At 39.7% G+C, this 24,487-nt stretch overlaps 2 protein-coding genes across 2 annotated transcripts; one reads left to right on the top strand and one right to left on the bottom strand.

The window, feature by feature from the left end:
* Positions 1 to 5,641: 5,641 nt before the first annotated feature.
* On the top strand, positions 5,642 to 6,751 carry LOC116257773 (dehydration-responsive element-binding protein 3-like). The gene has a single exon (XM_031634749.2). It carries the CDS (start codon positions 5,870 to 5,872, stop codon positions 6,446 to 6,448), a length of 579 nt encoding a protein of 192 aa, XP_031490609.1. The 5' UTR covers positions 5,642 to 5,869; the 3' UTR covers positions 6,449 to 6,751.
* Positions 6,752 to 19,531: 12,780 nt separating this feature from the next.
* On the bottom strand, positions 19,532 to 22,439 carry LOC116257439 (probable aquaporin PIP2-1). The gene is made up of 4 exons (XM_031634186.2): positions 22,037 to 22,439; positions 21,146 to 21,441; positions 20,247 to 20,387; positions 19,532 to 20,052 (listed from the first exon to the last, which is right to left on the bottom strand). The coding sequence occupies exons 1-4, from the start codon at positions 22,332 to 22,334 to the stop codon at positions 19,933 to 19,935; spliced, it is 855 nt and encodes a 284-aa protein (XP_031490046.1). The 5' UTR covers positions 22,335 to 22,439; the 3' UTR covers positions 19,532 to 19,932.
* Between the last annotated feature and the right edge of the window lie 2,048 nt (positions 22,440 to 24,487).

Raw genomic sequence — 24,487 nt, 5'->3', positions numbered from 1 at the left:
AATAATGGAATTTTGGATGAAATTGATTATTCTCTCCCAAAAAGAGTTCGCTAATTAATTATAATAAAACCATCAACAAGAGGGTTTGCTAATTAATAATAATAAAACCACGGATGAAATTCAAAACTAGTTAGTTATAACGAACGAATTTTTCTTTTTTGCATGCTATTCTCCAAATTAAGGCTAGTTCGTAGTACAATGTAGTATCTCATAGTACTAATGCCTTTCTTAACCTTAAGTCAATTTATCCTTAGGGGTCGTTTGGTGGTAATTTACACTATTCTAAGGATTGAGGTAAATTCACACTATTCTATGCATCTAAGGATTGAAGTAAATTCACGAAGCATTGCGTTACAACATTCCATGAAACTGCTCTAGTCTTTGAGGCAAATACATAGAAAACTGATCCACTGAAGGGGCCCATAAACTATGAGAATTTTTTTTTAAAATAATGCCTCTTGAACCAAAATTTCTGGCTTTGGAACGGTGTTTTACCAGACTACCTATATAGGTAAGATTCAATTAAAGGGCATATAGGATTTTTTATCGGTTTGGATGTGTAGTTTTGATCACAAATGGCATTTTCAAAGCAAGGGGTTAGCAGAACTAACAGTCGGCCGGACTTGAATTGAAATTAACCTCACTGTGACCTGCTGGGGGGCTACATGAACCTTAGCCATTCTTCTCTGGGTATGAAGGTTCTTGGGCTTCTAAAACGAGTCTTGGTTGCATGTTCGGGTCCAACATGTGTCCTTGTCTCATGCACACCCTGTCTAGGGGTGCATGCATGCCATGCAGGGGCGGAGCCAAAAATTCTTCATGAGAGGGGTCAAATTAAAGTTTCTAAATTTTGCTTTAGAATCGAAATATCATTTTTCAAAATTTTTATATAAGACAAGTATACTTTTTTTAAAATTTACATGTAAATTTTTACTTTTTTTTTTTTTTTGAGGTGGGGTCAGGCCCTTGCGGGCCTTACTATACTATGTTTCCGGCCCTGATGCCATGTAGCTGGGGGGGTCGAACATGTAGAGTCGAACACTGTTTACTGCAGACTTACTTTAGATTACTGCGGAGGCAATAATAAGCACACAATAATAAGCGCAACCGTTAAACCGCTGTGAACAAGTTTCCCATCCTAAAATCTGTTTCTCTCTTATACAAAAAAAAAAAAAAATCTCATCAATACCCCTAGGTGAGCATGGTTTTCCACAGCTTGGTAGAAGGCTGAAGCCTCCATGCTACGCTTCATCCTCTTAAAGGTACAAAGCCTATTTTTGGTGCCTTTAGTTGTCGCACCAGCTTCAATTTTTAAGTCAGGGACAGATTCTAAATGGATATTTGCCAGCTTACCAGGTTCCGCTTAATCCATTACGCCAACCCCTTGGGATAAAAGTATCCTTAACATCTCACCATTTATAAAAGTATAACTCTGGGGTCTCTTATGATTTCCAAGATTAGCTAAACGGATGCGGTCTCTGTACTGGAAAAACATAAGGTCTACGTGGAGATATTTAATGGTACCCAATTATATATGTACAGGGTGGCAGAGCCACGTATCGCTGGTTCAGGGTGGGCTCGAGCCAATTCTGACCCGATCTGACCTACCGGATTTTAACGATGAGTAAAGGCAAGGACGGTCAGTGCCCATCCTCCGGTGGGCCAGTGCCACCCTGGACTCTTCTTCTTCTATAAATTTGCGCACTTAAGGCAGCATAACTTGGTTCTATGATTCCACAAGGGATGATAGTTTTGGCATTAATGATATATATATATATATATATATAAAGAGTCATAATAAGTACATATGCCATTTTTTTAAAAAGGAGTTTCACAGCATTAAATACAATCTTAATGTTTTAATATGTAAAGCCATTTTTATCGGAAATCCCATTTTATAATATGAAAATAGCTTTCTTGAGACGGAGATGGTTTATTCGATCACAGAACTAATGAAGCACATCTGTTTTTTTTCTTATTTATTCCAGCAATATATGCATCGTCAAGAAACCGAATTTTCATTTCTAAGTAATAATACTAGCTTACATTTCTGGCTCCTTCGTTGTTAATACACAGTAAAATTTCTCAAGCCAAGAAAGATTAAAACATACAGATTGTGACGATCTGTTTGATTAGATTTAATTCGAACCAACACTCGACTCGTCTGATTGCGATAAGTAGTTACGTCTAATCCCCAATTGCATGGAAAAAGCATGCGTAAACAAATTTGCATCTATACAAACGGCAAGATAACACAAAAAAGGGTGCACACTTGCTACTTTGAAATGAAGGTAGTTCAGATTTACAAGAACTTTGGTACTTGTGGTATAGTTCTATATGCATATGGGGCCGTTTGTAATGGGAATAATTTGTCATTGTTTTATGAATCTGCTCTTAAAATTGAGGATTTCTTATGAAACTCCGCTATTGCATGAACATATCTGCCCAATGTTTAGAAGAGATTAATGAAACGGTAACAAACTGTTTCCATTGTCAAACGATTCCCACAGATACTAACCTTTTTCTTGATAATTTAGTTTATAATGAGGGAGATCAAGAAGAAACTCATTGACCGGAATAGAGATGTACGCAGCTTGAATGTGAGCTGGATCCAGTCTTTAGTGAATCCAACTGAACCGAATTTTGTGTAATCAGATTCAGATTCAGACTCTTTCTTACGTTTAAAACCAAATTTAAATTGACCCGACCAGTTTAAGATCCGCCATTTATATGTAATCGGATAGCATCTTCGTTAGATATTCGTCGAATATTAGACTCGATTAATAGTTTACTATGAATTTCTATTACGAAATCTAGCTAGAGAGATTTTATAATTCAGCAATTTGCATCTCTAAGCTAATTTGGATAGGTGGAATAATGCGGGTGGCTAGTTGTAGGCGGGAAGAGACGAGGGCATGCAGATGCAGTAGTGGAGACTGCAGGCTTCCTAAACAGAGTCAGATACACAACAGTGCACTCATAAAGGTGCACAGGGAAGCTATATCTTGTGTCAGGATTTGACTGGGCCCTCCTCTTACAACCCGCTGGTCCCAAGCCTAAGCCAGATTCCCCTGCTGCCACCTTTTGTATATCTTCTACCGTGGCCTCTACCCAGAATTCTCCATAGCTTACTGTTACTCTTTTTCAATGACATAGTTCACGAACATATATAATCACCCAACAATTCTGGCTAAAAGAAATATTTGTATTTTCACTTTATATGTGCAGACACAATCTAATGGTCATGAGTCTTTAGCTTTTCAATATTTCAGAATGCTTTTGGAATAAGATGTGGATTTGACACCTCTAGCTGCCGAATTGAATTGCATGACCCGGTTGCAATTATATGCATATACACAAAGCTATGACTTCTTTTATATACATATTTCCTTATAAAAAGTTCGACATATAGCAAAACGTTCAACAATATGCCAGATAGAAAGAGAAATGGATGCATGATCTTGAACAATGAGTTAGAAGATGTGAAAACCAGATTCATACATTTAGCAAACCGAGTCTATCTCCCAATTGATTTAATATTAAACAAATAGCGAACGTTCAATGAAGATAGAAATTATTATTATTATCTTTTCCGTTAGGTGATTTAGTTAGGACTCAATGTACCCACTAGCAAATACCATTCGACTCTGGATCTTAGCTCCCCAAAACACCTCTCAGGTGATCTAGCTAGCTAAGAAAAACCAGTTGAAGATTTAGTTTGCTTCTCTCTCTCTCTCTCTCTCTCTATATATATATATATATATATATATATATATATATATATCTTCTGCTTTCAAAAATCTGAACACTGTAGGACTAGTATACTGTATATCTTGGCAATATTAAGATGGGGAGGAAACCTGGCTTGGAATTTTTGAAGAAGCAATTCTTTACTTGGTATCTACATTTGGTGCGATGAAATTTGTCATCGTCCAATAATGGCAGGTTCAGGTTAGATTTGGAGTCAGAGACCAACCCACGTGCACACGTACTTGTCACCATGCATGGATTAAGAATGATTGAGCTTCTGGAACGAAGTATAGAAGCAGCAGAACACATTCTAGCTACCGCGAGAGAGAGAGCGGTAGGTGTGGGGCATCTGAACCATGAAGCTTCGTGGAAACCACGGTGAATTCGCCAGCAAAAGGAAATAAAAATGAATTCCAGCTGTTGTTTACGCGTGAAGCTCAGCGTCCGTATCTGGAAAGAGACAAGCCCCATAAATTTTGTCTTCAGGAGCTTTTCTATCCTTTCTTTCTCTAAAAAATGATCACAAAATTTTGTCAGTCTGGAGTTTGACTGCTTTCGAAACCATCCGAATGTCTTGTGTTTCAAAGGAGAGAGAGATTAGAGAAGTATGCATCAAAATATTGTAAGTTCATGATCCAATCGATGTTGGTACCGGTGAAACAATCTTTTGGCACTCAGAAAATGGAAAAGGAGTACTGTCAAACATGTAAAAGTAAAGAATCCGAGAAGAAAATACAGTAAACAGCTGCAATGAAGGGCTCGATCGAATGGCTGGTTAACTAGCGGCCAGATGCTTCGGGTGTCTCTCTCACTTAGACACATGGCGTGCAGGAAAGGCTTGAAGACGACTGCTCGTGTCTGAGACCTGAACATTTGATCAGGCCCATCAAGTCGCAGGGTGATGGCATGTACCTAAAAAGACATGTCATGAATCTTAATAGTATTGCGTACTCTCTTATGGGCAGAAGAAGGATATTGAAGATTTCACTCCAATTTACAGACCAAATTACATTCTGCCAAAGTTGGAAACAAAACAATTTTTTTTTGGCGTGTAGATCATTTTGTTTAGTTGTTCCAGTTCGGCGCCTATAAGAGAAATGGAATTTTAGAAGTATGGAGACAGTGGTGATACTACGGACACCATGTACCTGCCTGCTGGAACGTAATGGACGTCATATTCGAATAATGAAAGGAAGCGTCCTCGGATTGGCTTTTTAAGTACTACTTCAATTCGCTCCAACCAAAAACATAACTACATACAATGTCCGATGTGTTCGTTCTTTCTTTCTTTTCTAACAATTTTCATGTCTACCGAGGTTGCTGATATAAATCAAACCAGGGAAGGGACACAGTCCTTTCAAAAAAATGGGCCACTGAAGAATTCGGCTGAAATGGAAAGAGTGAAAACTTCGAAGGGGGTGGATTTTAAACTCGGCCACCTACTCTAAAGTTGGAACACAGTTAATTGTTTCATAAGAATCTACTACTCATAAAGTAGCGGTGAAACTCACCACATGACTCTGTTTCATGGGTGGTATTCGGCAGGTAGTCAAACTTTGCCTTTCTTGACTAGGATTTTTAGTTCTGCCATTAAAGAATTGTGTGGGATTGTTCTGGTAGGAGGCGGAGGAGGAGATGTTACCTCCGCACTCTGCCGTCACACATTATCCCATCTGATCTCACTATTGATTTGAATATGGAAATGGTACCATTCCGTGCTGTTCTAAGGCCCTCGGTCCCACCAGCCAGCTGCATCAAACGCGTACAATTCCGTGCTATCCTGTCCTTTGGCCCCTCCATGCCAGCTGCTCTCTCTCTTTCCTCTATCCTGGTAAATCATCCACAGAACTCTCTCCCTCACCCTTTTCTCCACCATCCTACAAGATGCCGTCATGGTAAATCATCCATAGCTCTCTCTCTCTCTCTCCCTCTCTCTCCGCTATCTTACAATATGTGATTCTGGTGAATCATCCATAGAACTCTCTCTCTCTCTCTTTTGAGGATGCCATAATGGTAAATCATCCATAGAACTCCTCTCCCTCTCTCCTCTTGCTGAGACACTATAAAACAGGATGAAGCCGCAGGGGTGACGAGTCATGCAAAAGCGGCAGTGAACAGAATGGGTGCTCAGGGCGACCGCGAACTTTCTCATGGGGCATCTCCTTGCCGGGGTCCGACTTTCCGAGGCGTCAGGCGCCGGAGTTGGGGCACTTACGTGTCCGAGATTCGGGAGCCAAGGAAGAAGACCAGGATCTGGCTGGGCTCCTTCACCACGGCGGAAATGGCCGCCCGTGCCTACGATACGGCTGCCTACCACCTCAAGGGCAGCTCCGCCATCCTAAATTTCCCGGAGATGGCCTGTTCACTTCCTCGCCCTTTGTCATCTTCCCGGCGGGACATCCAGCTGGCCGCAGCAAAGGCGGCCGCCAACTTCCACATTGAGTGCCAGTCTTCCAGGAGCAGCGGCAACACCGTCGACGGCGATCGAGGCTCCCCACAGCACCATCCTAGCTCTAGCAACGATACTAGTGCTGGTTCACCGGAAACATCTTCATGGCAGTCGGATGCCGAGCTGGTTGCCCTGTTTCGAGAAATTGAGGGCGCCCCTTTACTCAGTCCCGTCCATCTGATTGATGACTTTGAGATCAACAACGGTTTTGGCATCGAAGAATTCCCGCTATATGACTGGATTATGTAATATACATATATATTTGCACTTATGGCTTCACTTAGATGCTCATTGTAGGGGATTAAAGGACCAAAAACGGCTACCCGCTTTTAAGAACACAAGCCCGTGATGTCAGTAGTACTTTTCCAGTGATCCTGATGGGTGTCGGATGAGGTACACAGGATTCCGGTGATCGTGGTCAAGGTATGAGATAAGGAAAGACTCACTCTCAACTTGTATGTTAATTTATTTCATTTTAGGTAAGAAGAAAATTTGTACCTTGTATTTGTAGTAACATATATCTAAAAATCAATGAATGAGTTGTTGGGGTTATGTCAATGAGCTTACATTGAAAGCTATTTGATTGCTGTTGGTGAGAAAAACTCTCTGTGTTACTGCGATATGAGATAAATAAAACATCAAAAATTGATTTTACTAAAAACGATTTCAAAATCAAAACTTGCAACTGTTATCGGATCATCTTAATATTAATAAAAAACAAAGGTGTAACAGTAATGGAGGAATTCAGGAATTTCAGAGGAAATAAGGAAAACACACGAGTGAAAACCAAAATCCCCTTAAAAGCGAACCGTCAATCTTTTTCTCTTTTCTTCTCTTTCATCGTTGTACATTCCTCTTGTGCTTCTGCTGCTGCAACTTTCTCAGTAAACCATCATAGACTTCTGTTGCATTATTTACTGCATAAAAATGCAGGGGGGTCCTATTCATTAAATGTACCCAGCTTTCAAGCAGAAACTAGACGAAACATGAGTTGGCGATTGAATGCATTGACTGAAACTCTGATGTTCTTTTGTCGGAACAATATTTTAAGCTTTTCCCCTTATATATATTGCCAGATGGTAAGCTTCAAGGAATGCAAGTTTTTACCGCATCAGCATGGCCTCATCTTTAACATTCGGATGAAACCAGATGGTCCTGAGGGGGCGCAATCCCAGTGAAATTTTAAAGAATTTCTATGTTTTCCCTTAAATTTTTGACAGCAATAGTAATGATCTGCTGGCCAAAAAATTTCTAGATTGGTCTCTGTCAATTCTAGATAAGCTAGATGTGTCAATTCTCTCTCTCTCTCTTTCTCTCTCTCCCTCCCTGTCTCTCTTGATATATGCGTGTGTTGTGCTTGGTGGACGTTTATAGAAGCGTTTCCGCAGACGAGAAGGCAGATCTTCTTCTCCATATTCATTTTTGCCACTAATAACACCAACTACCAAGATTGTGCTGTCAACATTCATTTGAAAACCCTGAGAACAGACGCAGAAGATGCTCTTCACTCATCACGCGATGGATTAATGTTTTCTCATAATATTGCATTTGTACAAGAGCCCTATCCGCTTTGCAGAGTATTTACTATATAGAATAGACATGCTTCTCAAAAATATGCAGACATTTGTAACTGCAGCGTCATGGGCACTCTGTTTTACCAATAGTGTTAGGTCGTGGCAGGTGACGTAGGACCAAAAAATCCAATAACTGGAGGATAAGGTGCAGGAACGACATTAATGCATTTCTATTTTATTTGTCATCACAATCTATTTTATTTGGCGTACGTGCTAATAATCAAACACTACTAGGGTCATGTCCGTTAATTATTGCATGAACTTGGTTCTGTAGCTCTTTCTTCCTTCAACGCGGACTCTGGCCGTAAGGTTAGAAAAGAATGCCTGCTTCAGCAGTTCAGTTGAAAGATACTAAGCTTTTCATGGCGTGCCGCCGTATTTTTGCATTTAAACGGTTGTCATACGAAAGCATCCTTTCCTTTCTGTTTCTTTTACATGTCCATTTGTGAACCCTCCGTCGATAAGTCTTTCAACTTTTGAACTTGAGTTTCTCTACGCTCACTTCTTAACTTTTCTCCATGAAAGCAGAGTTTCCAGGTAAGTACTTGTTAGGGGCCACAGAAATACCACAGCGCAACGGCAACGCTACAATTACAAACCAGGTAGATAATGCACCCTCCCGAAGAGGAGGCAAGGGGAGGCTTTAGGAGATGAACTTTTACATATTAAAATCTTAAGAAAAGTTGGTTTGGCCCTGCAACCCTCTTGAAAAACAAAAGTTGGCCCCTGTGAAAAAGTTTTCGAAAATGTTATCTAGTCTTTTGTTGGATTGTTCGACCTTCTAAAAAACAAAATCCTGCCTCTTCTTGTGGTGCCTAAGAACCTTGCTTCCGAAATTTGAATCCGACTAACATACATAAGATACAAGATTTGTAATTGATTGAGTTTAATTAGTGTTTCTCCGATATCAGCCGGGGATATGCCAAACTTAGAATCATGGAATTTGAGTTATGGAACTGCATACTGTATTTGAATCCGATAAGCAATCAGTCCTGAAAATCGGATTGGTAATTGGATACAATCAACGAATTTGCATCCCCAGTACTGAACAACTCTTCGAGCTTTGTTCTTTTGTGACACTCAACAGGGCATGAGATTAAACCACCTTGGATCTAACATGATCCCAACATTCTCGTACTTTCAAATCTATAAGCCTCTCCCGTCCGCATCTTAGATCAAGCTTTTTGACATGGCAGTTTAGGGAAGTGTACTAAGTGTTTGCGATTCTTGGGTTGTTTTATTTACAAGTGATGCAAATGACAATGTTGGTGCGTGAAGCAACCTACTTAATTTTTAGATCCAGGCAGATATTTGGAAGAAAATTTACATTGCATTTATGTAGTAAATATTTAACAGTAAAATGTAAAATCTGTTGACACCTATCACAACCCAAAAGAAGAAGGTATTGTTGATTGTTGTTTTGTGAGTCAGAGATGAGCTCCCTGAGTGATGTGTAATTGGCATTTAATTATAGTGGTAGACAATATTCTTCATTTCTTATAAACACGTTGAATTGAATCTCAAGAAAATACAAGAGACAACATCTGCCTTGGTTCTTGCCAATGATAGCAGCTATGGTGGATGAAAGGGGAGGGAAAATTCATCTCCCGCAAAGTTTCTCATATGGGGACATTAGAACGATGACAAAGCATGAAGTCATTAATAGAGGGTGTGAAATATTTGTGTGCACAGCAGTGGCAGAGCCACATGGTGAATGGTGTGGGCAATTGCCCATGTCAGTTTCTTAAAATTTCTTTATTTTAAATGGACATCTTTAAACATTTATCTTTACATATATATACAAGTGCTCCACCAGATATGAATATTTTTAAACGAGTGTTCCGCACTGGTGCACAAATATTTCAGCCATAGCAGAGAGATCGAGAGAGATGCTTCTCCTGCAAAGCCATCATCCTCCATATATATATATATATATATAGAGAGAGAGAGAGAGAGAGAGAGAATGTGGGTTTCTTCCTCTTCATTCTTCTGCTCCCTTCTATCCTCTGCCAGCATCTTTTGTAGGCATGCCTCTTCTCCTCTCTTCTCTCAAGGCAAAACAAGTACATAAAACCCATACATTTTGTACCTGTTACATGCATAACTAGGATGCATACTTCTTTGACATGAACAATGGAAGGCGGGTAAAAGTGAAGATAGCTCTATAGCTCGACATGGACAATCCTCTCACACCAAAGAAGAACTTTGGTCCATGATCCTCAGTACAAGAGAATGCATCATATCACCATTCGAATGTGAAGAGACGACATGTTTATACATCTCTTAACATTTTGCATTCAATTCATGTGTTGACTTATCCTTCCTGCCGCTGGCATTTTCATGGCAGAATAGTTTAGCACTAGGTGATAAAGTCAGCTCTGGCACTCTTTATTGGTGCCAAAAACTAGGGGTGAATTCAGTCAACTCGGGCTTGGCTCGAGTACTGAAATCTTGAGCTCAACTCGGCGAAAAGCGCTCTAGCTCTACTCGGCAGTTACGTGTTAAGCTCGATCAACTTGATTATTTGAACGAGTCGACTCATGAACTCGAGCTCGACTCGTTAAGCAAATGACTCGGCTCGAACTCGTTCACGAAACGAGCTTTAACGAGTCGAGATAGACTCGTTGTTCACCCTACCAAAAACAGAATGTTTATTGACGTTTACATAGTGCCACTGACAAGGTTGTCTCTGGCCCAATGTGTTCGGAAGCATCAGCACTCCTCTTTTCACAGAGGCTTGTCCCTTAGTACCAGTGATTTTTTTTTAGTTTTTTAAATGAGAATATTATGCATATTTTCTATAAATAATACAGAGTCCGTTACATATTGCAAATAATAAAAATAACCTTACTTAAAGTACAACCAATATTCTTTTACATATCCTATAACCAAGTTCATAATGTTCAAAACAAGAGCACGCAACAACAAAAATAAAACATGTCATAATCAATGCCGAAGCATCATCAAACCCAATTGTCCAACTCTGCACCTGCACAAACAAATGCGGAAACAACACACACATATATACATATATATATCACAATATGAATTTGATTAAGAAATTTGAGGATGTAAATTGAGTGGTCGAAAGAAAACCAGTGGAAAAATCATATCCTTGTGATTTCAATCATCTATCATGAGTCAAACATGGCATTTAAAAGGTTTTCTTTTTTACCTTTCACATTCAATAGCTCACCAGTGATAACATCCATATTTGATGCTACAAATTATATATATATATATATATATATATATATATGTATATATATATCCTTGCAATAAGGGACAAGGTTTTATTTTCTAGCTTTCAGGTGTACGACAATTGATCACTTCATTGTACTTCGTCCATTAAACTGTCTCTGATATAGGAAAAGGAATAGAAGTAACTCCGGAACTTGATTAACCACTCAATCTAACATTCCCACCGGATAGGGCGGGAGCCAAAAAATTCAGGTTATGGAGTACTAGTAATAAATTTTAAATTTTTAAGGAACATCAACATGTAAATGAGAAAAATTACCGTGAGGTATTAATACGAAAACAAACGACTTTTGTGGATCAGTGTGGGCAATGGCCCACACTGCCTCCACCCTTCCACTGAAAGATGAGATATCTCATTGAACATATAAATGATTTGTAGGGGGAAGGCTTTCAATATCTCATAATAACAGACTCTTTTGCATGCCTTGAATGAGAAAAGTGTGTATTAATGGACATGGTAGGTTGCCTTTCGTATTTCAACCCAATAAATTTGCATAAGATGAAAAATCATTTATTCTCAAAAATAATGTTAATGTTACATGCATTTAACAATATATTTTCTTTCCGCATTCGCACTAATGTACCTAGGAGAAAACCTCGAAAATTATATCGGCATGAATAATAATCATCCTTTTCTTGATCATTTTCAAACTTGCCATGTTAACCGCACGTTATGTTTCACCTAGCTAGGATTTACCCTGTGATTTCAGTTGCCATGGTTGCTTGTATATAAAACAACAAGCAAGCTATTGTAAACATTTAGCTTAACTAATGAAATGGGCCTTTTATTCATGTGGGTGTATTGACAGTTATCATATTGCAACCTGGTTTATATCACGTATGATGCAATTTGTGGACAGATAAATATAGGATTGTCGGTCATGCATATAAATATAAATTGTCTCAATGGCTTGATTATTTAAAACAACCACCAATGGTGCCTTTGTTAGCGTTTGATTGCCTTAGATCTTACATCCATGGACCGATGTGCCTGATGAACATAATGTTTCAAACTTAAATTCATTGTTTATCAAAGTAAAGCTCTAAGTAGGTTACGTCAGGTCAGGGTATACAAAGGTTTGGTTGAAGATCTAGAAGTATATATCAGTCCTAAACAATAGCAAGATACACCTCTCATTTTCAAAAATAGAGGAAACAAATGTAGAAAGCCACTTGCCCCTAAACAATCCTGGGGCCGAAATTTTACTTTCCAAAAACATAGTTGAATTGAAAGAAGAAATGTTACAATATTAAATTTATTCTTGTAACAAGTACGTTAGAATCACTATTTGAACATTCGAGTCTGAAGAGCAGACTGCTTTGGTATCTCAAGCTCTCGTAACTGATGTTTTCCTTCAAAGCCAATAAGCAGAGTGATTAGTCTCCGACAATGCTGTAAAACTCAGCCCGAACGCGCCTATTTGAATGGAACTGATTGCGAATCCTGGCCGATATAATATTATTATGGTTTTCTTTGATCAGTTATTTTTCTATATATCTTTAATTTTACAAAAAAATGTATGTAATGATATTTTTGCTTATTGATTGATTATGCCTAATCATTGAGGGGCCTTTGATTGCTTTGAATTTGAAATTCATGGATCTTATGTAGATCTTATATGGCATGCTTTTGCTGATGCGGCAAAAGATCCATGGTAAAACCCATGGCTCATCAAATTAAGAATCTTAGGTTAGACATAGTATCAACATTTAGGTCGCATTTGATTCCCCATCGATCTCAGATCCAAAGGAATCTCAAATCCATGATAACTGACCCACAGTTGTATCAAGCTGAGGATTTAGCATCTATCTCCAACATAAAAAGTGTGAACTTGAAATCGGAGGGGCCGAGGTGGTTGGATTTGAAAACTGGAGGTCTCGGACTCGCAATAGCAACCTTAAGATTCTTACTTTACTTTTTTAAGGTGATAAAATTGTTAAAAAAGCTGGTAAGAATGATAAGGGCAATAAATCCGTTGGAGAGAAAATCGACAATTAAGATATGAATAAAGATGTCAAGCTGGTAACAGAAGATTGTGATGACATGAAAAAGGCTGAAAAGTCAAAAAGATAAGGAAAGACGACAATTTAGGGATCAGATGAAGATTTCATCTAATCTAGGCCTACGATAATACGTGATTTCTTAAGATTTCATCTAATCTAGGCCTACGATAATACGTGATTTCTTCCCTATAAAAAAGGACTCGACTCTACCATTGTACTCAATCTCTTATCAATAAACAAAAGTCTGAGCGCCTTGTGATCGAGGATGTAGGCTTACCCAAGCCGAACCACATTAATCTTTGCTGCTTCTCAAACAGAAGAACATATAAAGTTCTGTTTGACTGTTCATTCGCAGATTTATTGGAGCTTTGAGGAGCGACCACTTGCTTTTTGAAGTGTCAGTGGTCAAGAAACTGGAAAAACAGGGGCGACAGTGATTTTCGCCCCTCTATCATCATCTGGCATTGTCACCACGAGTGATCTTTCACTGCGAGATTTCATAGAAAGAATCTCCAATTTGTTATGAATTCAACGCCCCATTGCTCGATTGGAACCAATGCCGGTGTTGGCTGGAATCGAAGGATCCCTGGCCTCCTCTCCTGCTGCAGGAAAACAGGGGCAATAGTGATTTTCGCCCCTCGTTCACCATCTGGCGTTGTCACCAAGAGTGATCTTTCACTCCGAGATTTCATAGAAAGAATCCCCAATTTGTTCGAATTCAATGCCCCACTGCTCGATCGGAACCAACACCGGTGCTGGCTAGAATCGAAGGATCTTTGGTCGCCTCTCATGCTGCAAAAAAAAAAAAAGGGCAATGCTGTTTTTTGCCCCTCATTCTTCGTCTAGCGTTGTCATCACTAGTGATCTTCCACTGCAAGATTACTACCAAAAGAATCACCACTCTGTTACGCTTCCAACAATAGCAAGCTCGATAGTTTTCGTGCTTGGAGACAGCCGCAATTGTTGATTTTTTGACCGCCCTTTCTGCTAAGGTCTTCTGTCATGAGGAAACGTTGTTTATCGTTTTCTATTTCCGTTGGCCGACGTCTTCAAATCAGGTGATCTCTCACTGATATACTACTTCGAGCAATTTTTTTTTTTTGCTGTGCTTCCAACGGTACAAAGTTCGACTGAATTCCTGCTTGGAGCTGGGCAAAAACGTTGATTTTTTGGATCGTCCCTGTTAAAGTTCTTGAATGGTGTCTCCTTTCATGCTCATTTTTCTTTATCCTTATACTGTTGCGAATTTCATCTCTCTCAAACTATGAGCTAAAATTTTTCTTTTACGAAAAATACAAATTTTGGCATTGATTGAGAGCCAAGATCTTTAAGGATTTTTGACTGGTGAGGTTATTGCCCCATCAGAATTCATTGATGATTCTTCTTCTAAAAAAAAAGTGCCCAATCCTCATTTTACTGCTTGGAGAAAAACTGATCGCCTAATCAAGGGATGGGTAACCAGTACATTGCCTGAAAGTGCTCTTGGCTTAGTAGTTAGTCTTGAGACATCCAAGGATATCTTGAGGACCCTTATGAACACATTCTCTTGAAAGTCGCGCGAAAGAAAATTTCATCTCACGCATTTGCTCACTTCGCTTAAAAAGAATGATGATTCTGTAGAAGCATATATAGGAAAATTCAAACATATATGCGATGATCTTTCAGATATTGGAAAATCTGTTGATGAGAGAGCACAAGTTTACTGGCTGCTCCAAGGGCTTGGAGAGGGATATGAAACTTTTATTGCATCCATGCTTCGAGCACCTACACTGCCATATGAAGAGGTTGTTTCTCTTCTTCAAAGTTTCGACTCACGTTTAAAAAGTCCCACTCCTCCTATCACGTTCCAAAACTAAAGAAAGACCTACTTTCTGTCAGTCAATTAACTAGTGAGTTACCATATGTTTTTTAGTTTTCCTCCTCATGTTGTCTTATAAAGGACATGAGAACAAGAAAATAGTAGCGCATGGCAGCAAGCGTGATGGAGTCTATACCATTGGCAAGGTTAGGCACACAACATGTTTTTCATCCAGATTTCGGCGTGTTTCAGAACAACAATGACATTTCAGATTAGGACATCCTCATAATGGCGTTGTGAGATATTTGTAGCAGAAAAATTTGATTGATGTTTGCTCTTTAGTTCCTAGAACTTCTATTTGTCATAGCTGCCAACTTGGCAAATCATGTAGGTTGTCATTTCTTGAACAAGTAAATAAATCTGTTGAACTTTTTGAAAAAATTCACTCGGATTTGTGGGGACCAGTGCTCGTTTGTTCGCATTTTGGCTATCGTACTATGTAATTTTTGTTGATGAGCATTCTAGATTCACTTGGCTATACCCTTGAAGTCGAAATCCAATTTTTTTGTTTGTTTTCATCATTTCCAAAAATATGTTGAGACACAGTTCAATAAGAGGATAAAGGTTTTTCAATCAGATGAAGAGGGAGAATACGCGAGCACAAGATTTAGAAATCACCTAAAATCTCTTGGAAAAAAACAACAGTTTTCTTGTCCATACACTAAATAACAAAATGGTATGGCGATAAGAAAACATCGGAATATCACAGAATTGAGTTTGACCATGATGCTGCATGCCAACGTTCACAAACGTTTCTGGTTTGAGGCTTTTAGCAGTGCTGTTTTTTTCAGTAATAGGCTACCATCGTCTTCTCTCAAAATGGATTCTCCTTATTTGAAGCTTTTTGGGAAATATCCTAAATATGATTTTCTTCGTGTTTTTGGATGCCGATGTTTCCCTTATTTGAGAGACTATGCACGAGATAAGTTGGAGCCTCAATCGTTGACGTGTGTCTTTCTTGGATAAAGTGATAGTCACAAAGGATATCGTTGCTTGTATCTGACCACTGGAAAAATATTTATCTCTCGACATGTTTGTTTTGATGAACATTTATTTCCTTATAAAAGTCCTACAAAATTATATAATGAGATTCTCTAACTTCTGGTTTAATTTCTTTCGATGAGGAATAAGTGGACATAGAACATCCGGTTTCCAGTCCTACTCGAACAAATGATGCTCATGAGGAAGAAAGAAATGAGATTGACACCTACTCTTAGTTCCAAGAGGTTTCAATTGACAATATGACGATGAACGGGCAGCTGGTTCACAATCAGCCAGCCAACTCCAATCAAGGCGATAATGAGACAGCCGTAACTAAAAACGTGGAATGAAATAGCACTATGTCAGACAATGAACAATCGGTTTACAATCAGACAAAAATTCTGGAACAAGATCAAAACAAACATGGAATACTTGACACCACCACAACCGAAAGCTTTGAACAAAGTACTGCTTCTTCTCCTGCCATGGTATGCCAACTTACATATCTTGTATCAAGATATTCTCAAAGAACCTTTAAGTGTTAATGAAACTCTTGGACAGGTGGAGACTTGTACCCTATGATCCCAAGATGAATCTAGTTGGATCAAAATGGGTGTTTAAAACTAAACTAAAATCAGATGGGACATTGGAAAAACTCAAAGCTAGACTTATCGAGGCTTCACTCAAAAAGAGGGAATTGATTTCCATGAAACTTTTTCTGCAGTGGTTCGCCCTAACACTATTAGAATAGTTCTTTCTATTGATATAGTTAGACGGTGGGAAATAAGGTAGTTAGATATCAAGAATGCCTTCTTACACAGCGCTATTAACGAAGATGTTTACATGAAACAACCTTCCGGGTATGAAGATAAAACAAAACTAGGATATGTTTGTAAATTGCGTCGAGCCATTTATGGTCTGAAACAAGCGTCGCGTGTATGGTATGCTAGACTAAGCAATTTTCTTCTTGATTATGGTTTCTCTACTAGTATGGCTGATCCGTACATGTTTACATTACGTCAAAGTTCTAAAAAACTTGTGCACTTTGTGTATGTTGACGATATGATTTTAACCGAAAATTGTTTCATATTTTTGCAAAGTTTTGTCAATGTCTTTTGCAAGGAGTTTTCTGTCAAAGATCTCGGTAGATTGAGCTATTCTAATCGGAAATTGTTTCATATTTTTGCAAAGTTTTGTTAATGCCTTTTGCAAGGAGTTTCCTGTCAAAGATCTCGGCAGATTGAGCTATTTTTTAGGAGTCAAAGTGACTTGGACATAGAAGGAAATTTTCTTATGTCAAACCAAGTATGCTAAGGACATTCTTGAAAGAGCAAAGATGGAAGACTGCAAACCAAGTTTCACGCCAATGAGTCCAAAAATGCCTCAATATAAAGATGATGAAGTAAAATTTGCAAATCCTACTGTCTATAGGCAGATAGTTGGATCCTTGCAATATTTGACTCTAACGCGACCAGATATCTCTTTTGCTATCAATTATATTAGTCAGTTTATGCATGAGCCACTTCAAATTCACTATCAAATGGTCAAAAGGATTCTAGGATACATTAAAGGATCAATACATATGGGACTAAACATATTAATGCAAAACACTCTTGATTTATGTGTTTTTTCATATTCAGATTGGGTTTGATGTTCTCAAACCACAGAATTTTGTGGTTTTCTTGGTGCAAATTGTGTGTCTTCAAGTGCCAAGAAGCAAAATACTCTAGTAATGAGGCTGAATAGAGAGCAATGGCGTTGACAGCAGCAGAACTTACATGGATACAATTCTTAATGAAGGACATTGGAATACAAATGATTAAAGTCCCAATTTTACATTGTGATAATAAGAGCTCTCGTTATACGACGGCAAATCGGGTCTTTCATAACTATATTCAGATTGATTTTCATTATGTAAGAGAGAGAGTAGCTCAAAAGCAACTTGAAACTAAGTATATTTCAACCACAAATCAAGTTGTCAATCTTTTTACCAAAAGCTTATCAAAGCGTACTTTCAATCATCTCAAGAACAAACTCAGCCTTCAACAGCCGCTTAGTTTGAGGGGGAATGTTAACAAAGCTGGTAAGGATGATAAGGGTGACAAATCCGTTGGAAAGAAAATCGACAATCAAGATATGAATAAAGATGTCAAGCTGGTAAAAATCAGAAGATAAGGAAAGACAACAATTTAGGGATTGAATGAAGATTTCATTTAATCTAGGCAAGAACAATCTTGCCTAGGATAATACATGTTTTCTTCCCTGTAAAAGGGACTGGACTCTACCATTGGACTCACTCTCTTATCAATAAACAAAAAGTCTGAGGGCCTTTTGATAATCTTTGCTGCTTCTTTATGTCCTTTGCTTTTCTTTAAAAACATCATGGGATGGGAGGCGAGAAGGCCCAATATTAAATTCACATTTCTCCAATCCCAAGGACCTCAAATCTGAGGCGTAACGACTCCATGTTTCTTAAAGTAGACAAGCAAACCATGTGGTGCAAGCCCTCTGATTGGGTTGCCAAGGTCCGATGGTACAAGACATTAGATTGCTGCGCAACTTGTTTGATCAGCAACAAGTCGTCGTCAACTTGTGCTAGCTTTGCAACTTAAAAGCGAGAGCTGATCCACAGATGGCATATGCTTGCAGGAAAAATGTCGAAACATTTTAGTTCCGTCCCTGAATGAAGCAAGTTTATTTCTTTTGAGCACAAGTTCTAAAACTCCGGTGATGTTTACTCTTTTTGGTGCTAAAATCCTCCAAGCTATAATTATGTAGGCTGAGTATTTTCAGAACTTACCAAATTTACGAAATCTAGGAGCCTCGGCATTTCGATAATACTGCTGCAGAATTTGATCCTATTACCAGAATAACAATTGGAAGTGTAGGCTTTTTGGAGAAGAAGATAAAATGTGTCCCATCGTAAGATAGGAGGCGCAGAAAAACTGCAAGATCCGATGTCCTGACTCCAAGAGAAGGGAGGTTGGCTAATATGAATTATCTGAATCAACTGAAGCATCCGCCCATCTGCCACTGGCTGCCAAACAGTTTCACGAACTTCCCGTTCATTTTTCCTAGAAGAAGCCAACGTAGAACTTGGGATTCTGCTTCCTTGCATACCAACAAAGAAATTTGCATGGTGAACTCTTTAATGGCTGGTAGCAGCAACAGCAGTTGATATTCAGTTAGAGCAAGTTACTCGTGTCATCAAGTTTAGGTCGCTGTTATTCTTGGTGTATACCATGTGAGTGAGAGAGAGAGAGACAGAGAGAGACCACCCCAACAATTATTCCCTAGCGTCCCATGTTCTCAGCCATGGCAGCTACCAGCTTCCTTCTATTCAAAATAATTCTCACTCGCTACCGCCATTATTTTAATCGGTCCCCCTTTCCACATGATAAGCTTTGCAAGGTATCTTCTCGCACCTCATCTTCCCCACTGGCCACATACCCCACCACCATCGCAGACCAGCTGTGCTGCAATAATAGTACATACACACACAACTTGCTTCTATAATTATTAATGGTGGTTGGTGGGGTAGTGGTGAAATTCTTTTTGCCACTGCCAACAGTCATTCCTTTCGTGAACGCACCAATCAATCAACCATTTGTAAAAGAAAATAGGGAAGAAAGGAGGAAAGAGTGAACCCCGAGAGAACAAAAAGCACTCCCCATTAAAATAATGAACAAGAATCACAGATACAGCAAATGAGGACACCAACGACAGCACTTGTGACGGAAAGCAACTAAGGGAAAAGAGAGGTAAAAGAACACAAGAGTCATCTATACAATTTATCCGGGTGGTTCCACCTGCACGAATTTGATAGACAATGGCACAAATCCACACGACACACATGCAGCGATGGTTGGTCTCTCTCAAAAGATTCTTCATTCATCCATACATTCCATTCAATCGCCACCGCCACCACCACCAGCAGACAGGGAGGAGGAAAGAGAAAGAAGCGAAAAGAGAAAAATGGCGAGGAAAGAAGGAAAGAAATACACAGAAAATAAGAGAGAGAGCAAGAGAGAGATTGAGGGAGATATGACTCGATTCTAGACACGGGGGTTGCTCCTGAATGATCCCAAGGCCTTGATGGCAGCAGCTCTGAGGATGTACTGGTGATATGCAGCAGCAAAGGCAGCTCCAATGAAGGGTCCCACCCAGTAGATCCACTGCAAAATCCAAACGAAAAATGAATCACCTTGTAGATTATCCATCAAAATGGTTGACAACATTTTTTTTCCTTTTATTTTTTGCTATTGTCAGAGGAGGCTAGCTGACAATAAATGACAGCAGAATTCTGGACAAAAATGCCAGGATGGATTTCGAGCCCAAAGAAGGAAGCAGCAGAGATGGAGGGCCTTACATGGTTGTGCCAGGCCTCGTGGTGGTTGTAGATGACTGCGGGACCGAAGCTCCTGGCCGGATTGATGCCCGTGCCGGTGAGAGGGATGGTGGCAAGGTGGACCATGAACACGGCAAACCCGATGGGCAGTGGTGCAAGGACCTGCATTTCGTTCAAAGGAACAACCATGAGCAGAAAATTATAATTTTCATCAACACATGTCAAAGAGCACCTAATATTCTTGATTCTTTAACAGGGTTCTAATGAAATTTAAAGGAGGTTGAAGATGATGAGAAATCGACAGGAGTCAGGCCACGAAATCTTAGGTTGAAGATTTTGTTAAATTGTTAATGTATCCCCCCTCCTACGCATGACTCGATCCGTTTGAAACAATGGGAATCCAATGTCATGCACTTCAATAAATGTGCCGAGGGGAAAAGAAAAGGCAATAGGACAAAAACTACGGACACAGAGAGTAAATCCGGCTGCAGTTTTCAAGGAAAAGCCCAAAATAGAAGCCCTGGTTTATAGGCCCCCCAGCACCACTAGGGAACAAACCTATCTAAGGCGCGCGCTTCCGTGTCTCAATTATCATGAATAATCCATGAACGTCCACTTTTAAGGTTAATCTCTAATTTGAACACTAATTACAGCAGGTCTGATTTGTCGTTGGTGGAAGAAGAAGAAGAAGAAGTTTCGCTTTCATGTTCTTGAAACAAGCAGAACCAGACGCAGAATAACAACAACAAGGCTCAGTGTTTCATTTTCTTACTATGAAATGCAAGAAAACGCAGAAACTCAAAAACACACCAGTGATGTAGTTTATACGTTTGGCCTTCGAGGTTCAGAACGGGAACAACCAATCAAAGGTCTCAAGAGAACAAGATAAGGAGATGATGAAGAAGCTGAAGGGATCTTACCGGAACATGGCAGTCTCTGGCGCTTCTCTTGGGATCGGTGGCAGAGAAGACTGTGTAGACGAGCACGAAAGTACCGATTATCTCGGCGGAGAGGCCGACGCCCTTAGAGACGCCGTTGTTGAGCATGTTGGCACCACCGTTGTAGCGGACGTAGAAAGCTTTCTGGAAGGCCTTCACTAGCCCCGCGCCGCAGATGGCGCCGAGGCACTGAGCCACGATGTAGAATATCGCCCTCACCAACGACACCTTCCTCGCCAAGAACAGCCCGAACGTCACCGCAGGGTTGATGTGACCCCCTAAAGCCAACAAGCGGAACGATGCGTCAGTACTTTTAAGATCCAACAGAAGGGGTTAAGCACTACAAACATTCACAGGGACGTGCATCTGAAGAAAGATTTTCAATCGACCTCCATCGTTCAAAAAACAAAGAAAAACCGGCAGACGGAAGAGGAAGACCAAACCAGTGTAAAAGATACAGAGCTTTTAGAGAACCATGTCTTCTTTAGGGCGTGCTAACCTTAAGATTGTGTTTATAAACTGAGAAAAAGTAGGTGAAAACAAGAAAACGAGACTTGGGAGCTCTCCGTTCTTTACTTTTCGGCTTAGGTGGTGATGACTTTAGCTTAAACGGCGGCATTCTGGGGAAGAAAAGATCGTTTTGCTCACTTCCCTGACGAATTTATTCCGTCTCCATGATACAAGCGTAGAACGTTTTTCCTTCGCTCTCTCTGCTCTGTGTGTGTGTGTGTGTGTGAGAGAGAGAGAGAGAGAGAGAGAGAGAGAGTCTCCCCGTCTGTGTGGGAGTGGAACCAAGTAACTTGGGAGAGGAAAGGAGTGAGAGTGAGAAAGAAAAGGAAGGGAAGAAATAAAGGAGAGAGCAGAGGGCGAGACCTGAGATGCCGGCGGTGCAGTAGACGAGGACGAAGATCATGCCGCCGAAGGCCCAGGCGATGCCCAGTATCCCAACTCCGGCGCAGGCGTCAGTGGCCGACTGGTGCTTGTACCCGATGACGGTGGCCACGGTGATGTAGAGGAAGAGGAGGGTGGCGATGAACTCGGCGATGACGGCCCTGTAGAAGGACCACTTGGTGAGCTCATCTGCGTCGAAGAGGGGAGCCGGCGGAGGGTCCGTGTAGTCCTTGGCCGTGAACTCAGGCGCCTGCTCCGTCACCTCTGTGTCCTTCCCCATCCCGAGCCGCTCGCTGTCTCTCAACCAAAAAGTGCAGAAGAAGAAGAAGAAGAAGAGGAGGAAGGCTCTGGTACTCCTGGTCTGTGTAGCAGGGCGCTCTGGAAGGTCGGAGCTATTTATCGGCAAAGTTAACGGCGTATTGCCACGTTTTTTATTTTATTTTTTCTCCTCAACAATTTGCCGTCCAAACCGACTAATGGCCCGATTATTTCAACTTTAAAGCGTGGGGACCGCTTTCAAACTGGATAATCTCGTCCGTTTCGGGCTGTGGGCCCCATCACTGGGGCCCCCTCCAAACGGGTCGGGTCGTTAAGTAATATCAGATAAAAACGTTGGGTTGGGGTGGTCCCCTTATTATTATTACTTTAATTTTTTTTTTTTTTTTAAAATTCCCCTCCTGTTCGCCGGAGATGAGTCTAGGCTGTCCTGAGCGTGACAACTCGGGGGCCGAGCTCTGCGGTACGTAACGTAGGAATGGCGCAGTAAATTCTTGACCCTCCCGGTAAAACAATGAAGTAAAAAATGAAAAATAAAAAAGACCGGGACTTTGTCCGGCCTAACGGACAGCGAATGCGTGATTTAGAAAAAATATATATTAGTTTCAAATATGTCCCACTTTCTACAGACCGTGATATTACTCCTTCTTAAAGGTAAATAGCAATAAAAAAAAAAAAAAACTGAGGAAACACATTCTTCCAAGTTCTGGCTTGGGGTATTTCTGTCCTACCATTCAATAAAAAGGGACGGGATTAACCTTTGTTCTTTTAATAAAATCATTCCACCTTAGGAGCGCACGGACATTGTGTTCCGGACGTCCTGTATCTTTTGTTTGAACGAAATTTGATTTGCGAGGCTTCCAGTCCTGCATTTGCTTCTGTCAGACAATTAGAGCCTGTTGTTTGATGGACAGGATATTTCCTGCAACCATGTTAATATAACTCAAATTGTTGAAAATTTTTTTTGCCCATCAAACATGAGATGAGAAAAATGAACGTTGGGTTGGTTTTCAGAAAAATTTCTTTCCATCTCAAGGTGCAGAGCAAAATTTTCAAGATGAAAGAAGTTACCAATGGATTCTTAATCCAGCTATTTTGTTTTTTCTTCTTTCATTCTTAGAAATTTATTTTCTGAAACAAGGACAACAAACACAAAGAGGTTTTAGATTTATGAAAACTTATTTCCAAATTCCTATTTTCAATGCATCAAACAACCCCTTAAAAGTAAAAAAAAAAAAGGAAAAGAAACACCGGACTGAATTTTTATGCAAAAACGAAACCGTAGGAGTTGAGACCCAGTATGCCATGAAAATGGTATACCTTGGGGAAAACATTTTTTTCTTCTTCTTTAGATAAGAAAAATAGAGTCGATGGAACACGTTCGAATAGTATCATGTTCACAAATTTAAATTGCAATTTGGAATCGAATGAGAAATATCTATAAACTATGCAAATATAACATCAATTCCAGTTCGAAATCCAATTTAAATATGTACTTTGAACTTCAAACCAAATTTAAATATATGTTTTAACTAATTCCAAGCCGCATTATAGCATGTTGAGAAGGGACTTTCATAGTGTTTTTAAATATAGGAAAACTTAACTAATTATCTCAATGCGTTCTATATTCTCTGATTGGGTTTGTGAAATTGAAACTAAGTCAGAATTTTATTGAATGTGATTTCTTAAATTCAAATTCGTTATGATTTACTAATTGGATGTTGACGATTAAGATCCAGATAGATCGATTGACGTCCCTATGAGAGTGACACGTTTTGACAGAAAATTACGTGAAAGATCTCGATGTGATTTTGATGGTAATAGTCATAACAACGGATCCTTTAATCAATTAGTTTTCTTCACAATGGTGAAGAAATTAACGTCGTTTCTGTTCATAATTATTAGAATCAGGACTAAAACATGCTTAATTTTCAGAAAAAAAAATCAAAATTAAAAGGAGTTTTAATTTCTTGCATAAATTACGATTGAAAATGCAGGTAAATGATAATATTTAGACTTTGTAATATGTTAAAAGCACAAAGTCAAACGCCACTAAACAAAATGTGTGGCGTTGATGAGAAGTTAAACAGCGTCATATGTGGGGCAACTCCGCCATGCAACCTCACGTTAGCCTCTTGCATGTCGCTGTCCAGGGGG

Source organism: Nymphaea colorata, chromosome 7 (genome assembly GCF_008831285.2).
Source record: "Nymphaea colorata isolate Beijing-Zhang1983 chromosome 7, ASM883128v2, whole genome shotgun sequence".
Classification (NCBI taxonomy): domain Eukaryota; kingdom Viridiplantae; phylum Streptophyta; class Magnoliopsida; order Nymphaeales; family Nymphaeaceae; genus Nymphaea; species Nymphaea colorata.
This window is presented reverse-complemented; position numbering and strand designations above follow the sequence as displayed.

Excerpts from the sequence above, each read along its gene's own strand:
- LOC116257773 (XM_031634749.2), top strand. The coding sequence starts at position 5,870 with ATGGGTGCTCAGGGCGACCGCGAACTTTCTCATGGGGCATCTCCTTGC.
- LOC116257439 (XM_031634186.2), bottom strand. The coding sequence starts at position 22,334 with ATGGGGAAGGACACAGAGGTGACGGAGCAGGCGCCTGAGTTCACGGCC. Across the intron at positions 20,388-21,145 it reads CCAGAGACTGCCATGTTCCG|GTCCTTGCACCACTGCCCAT; the intron begins GTAAGATCCCTT and ends AACGAAATGCAG. Across the intron at positions 20,053-20,246 it reads ACGAGGCCTGGCACAACCAT|TGGATCTACTGGGTGGGACC; the intron begins GTAAGGCCCTCC and ends TGGATTTTGCAG.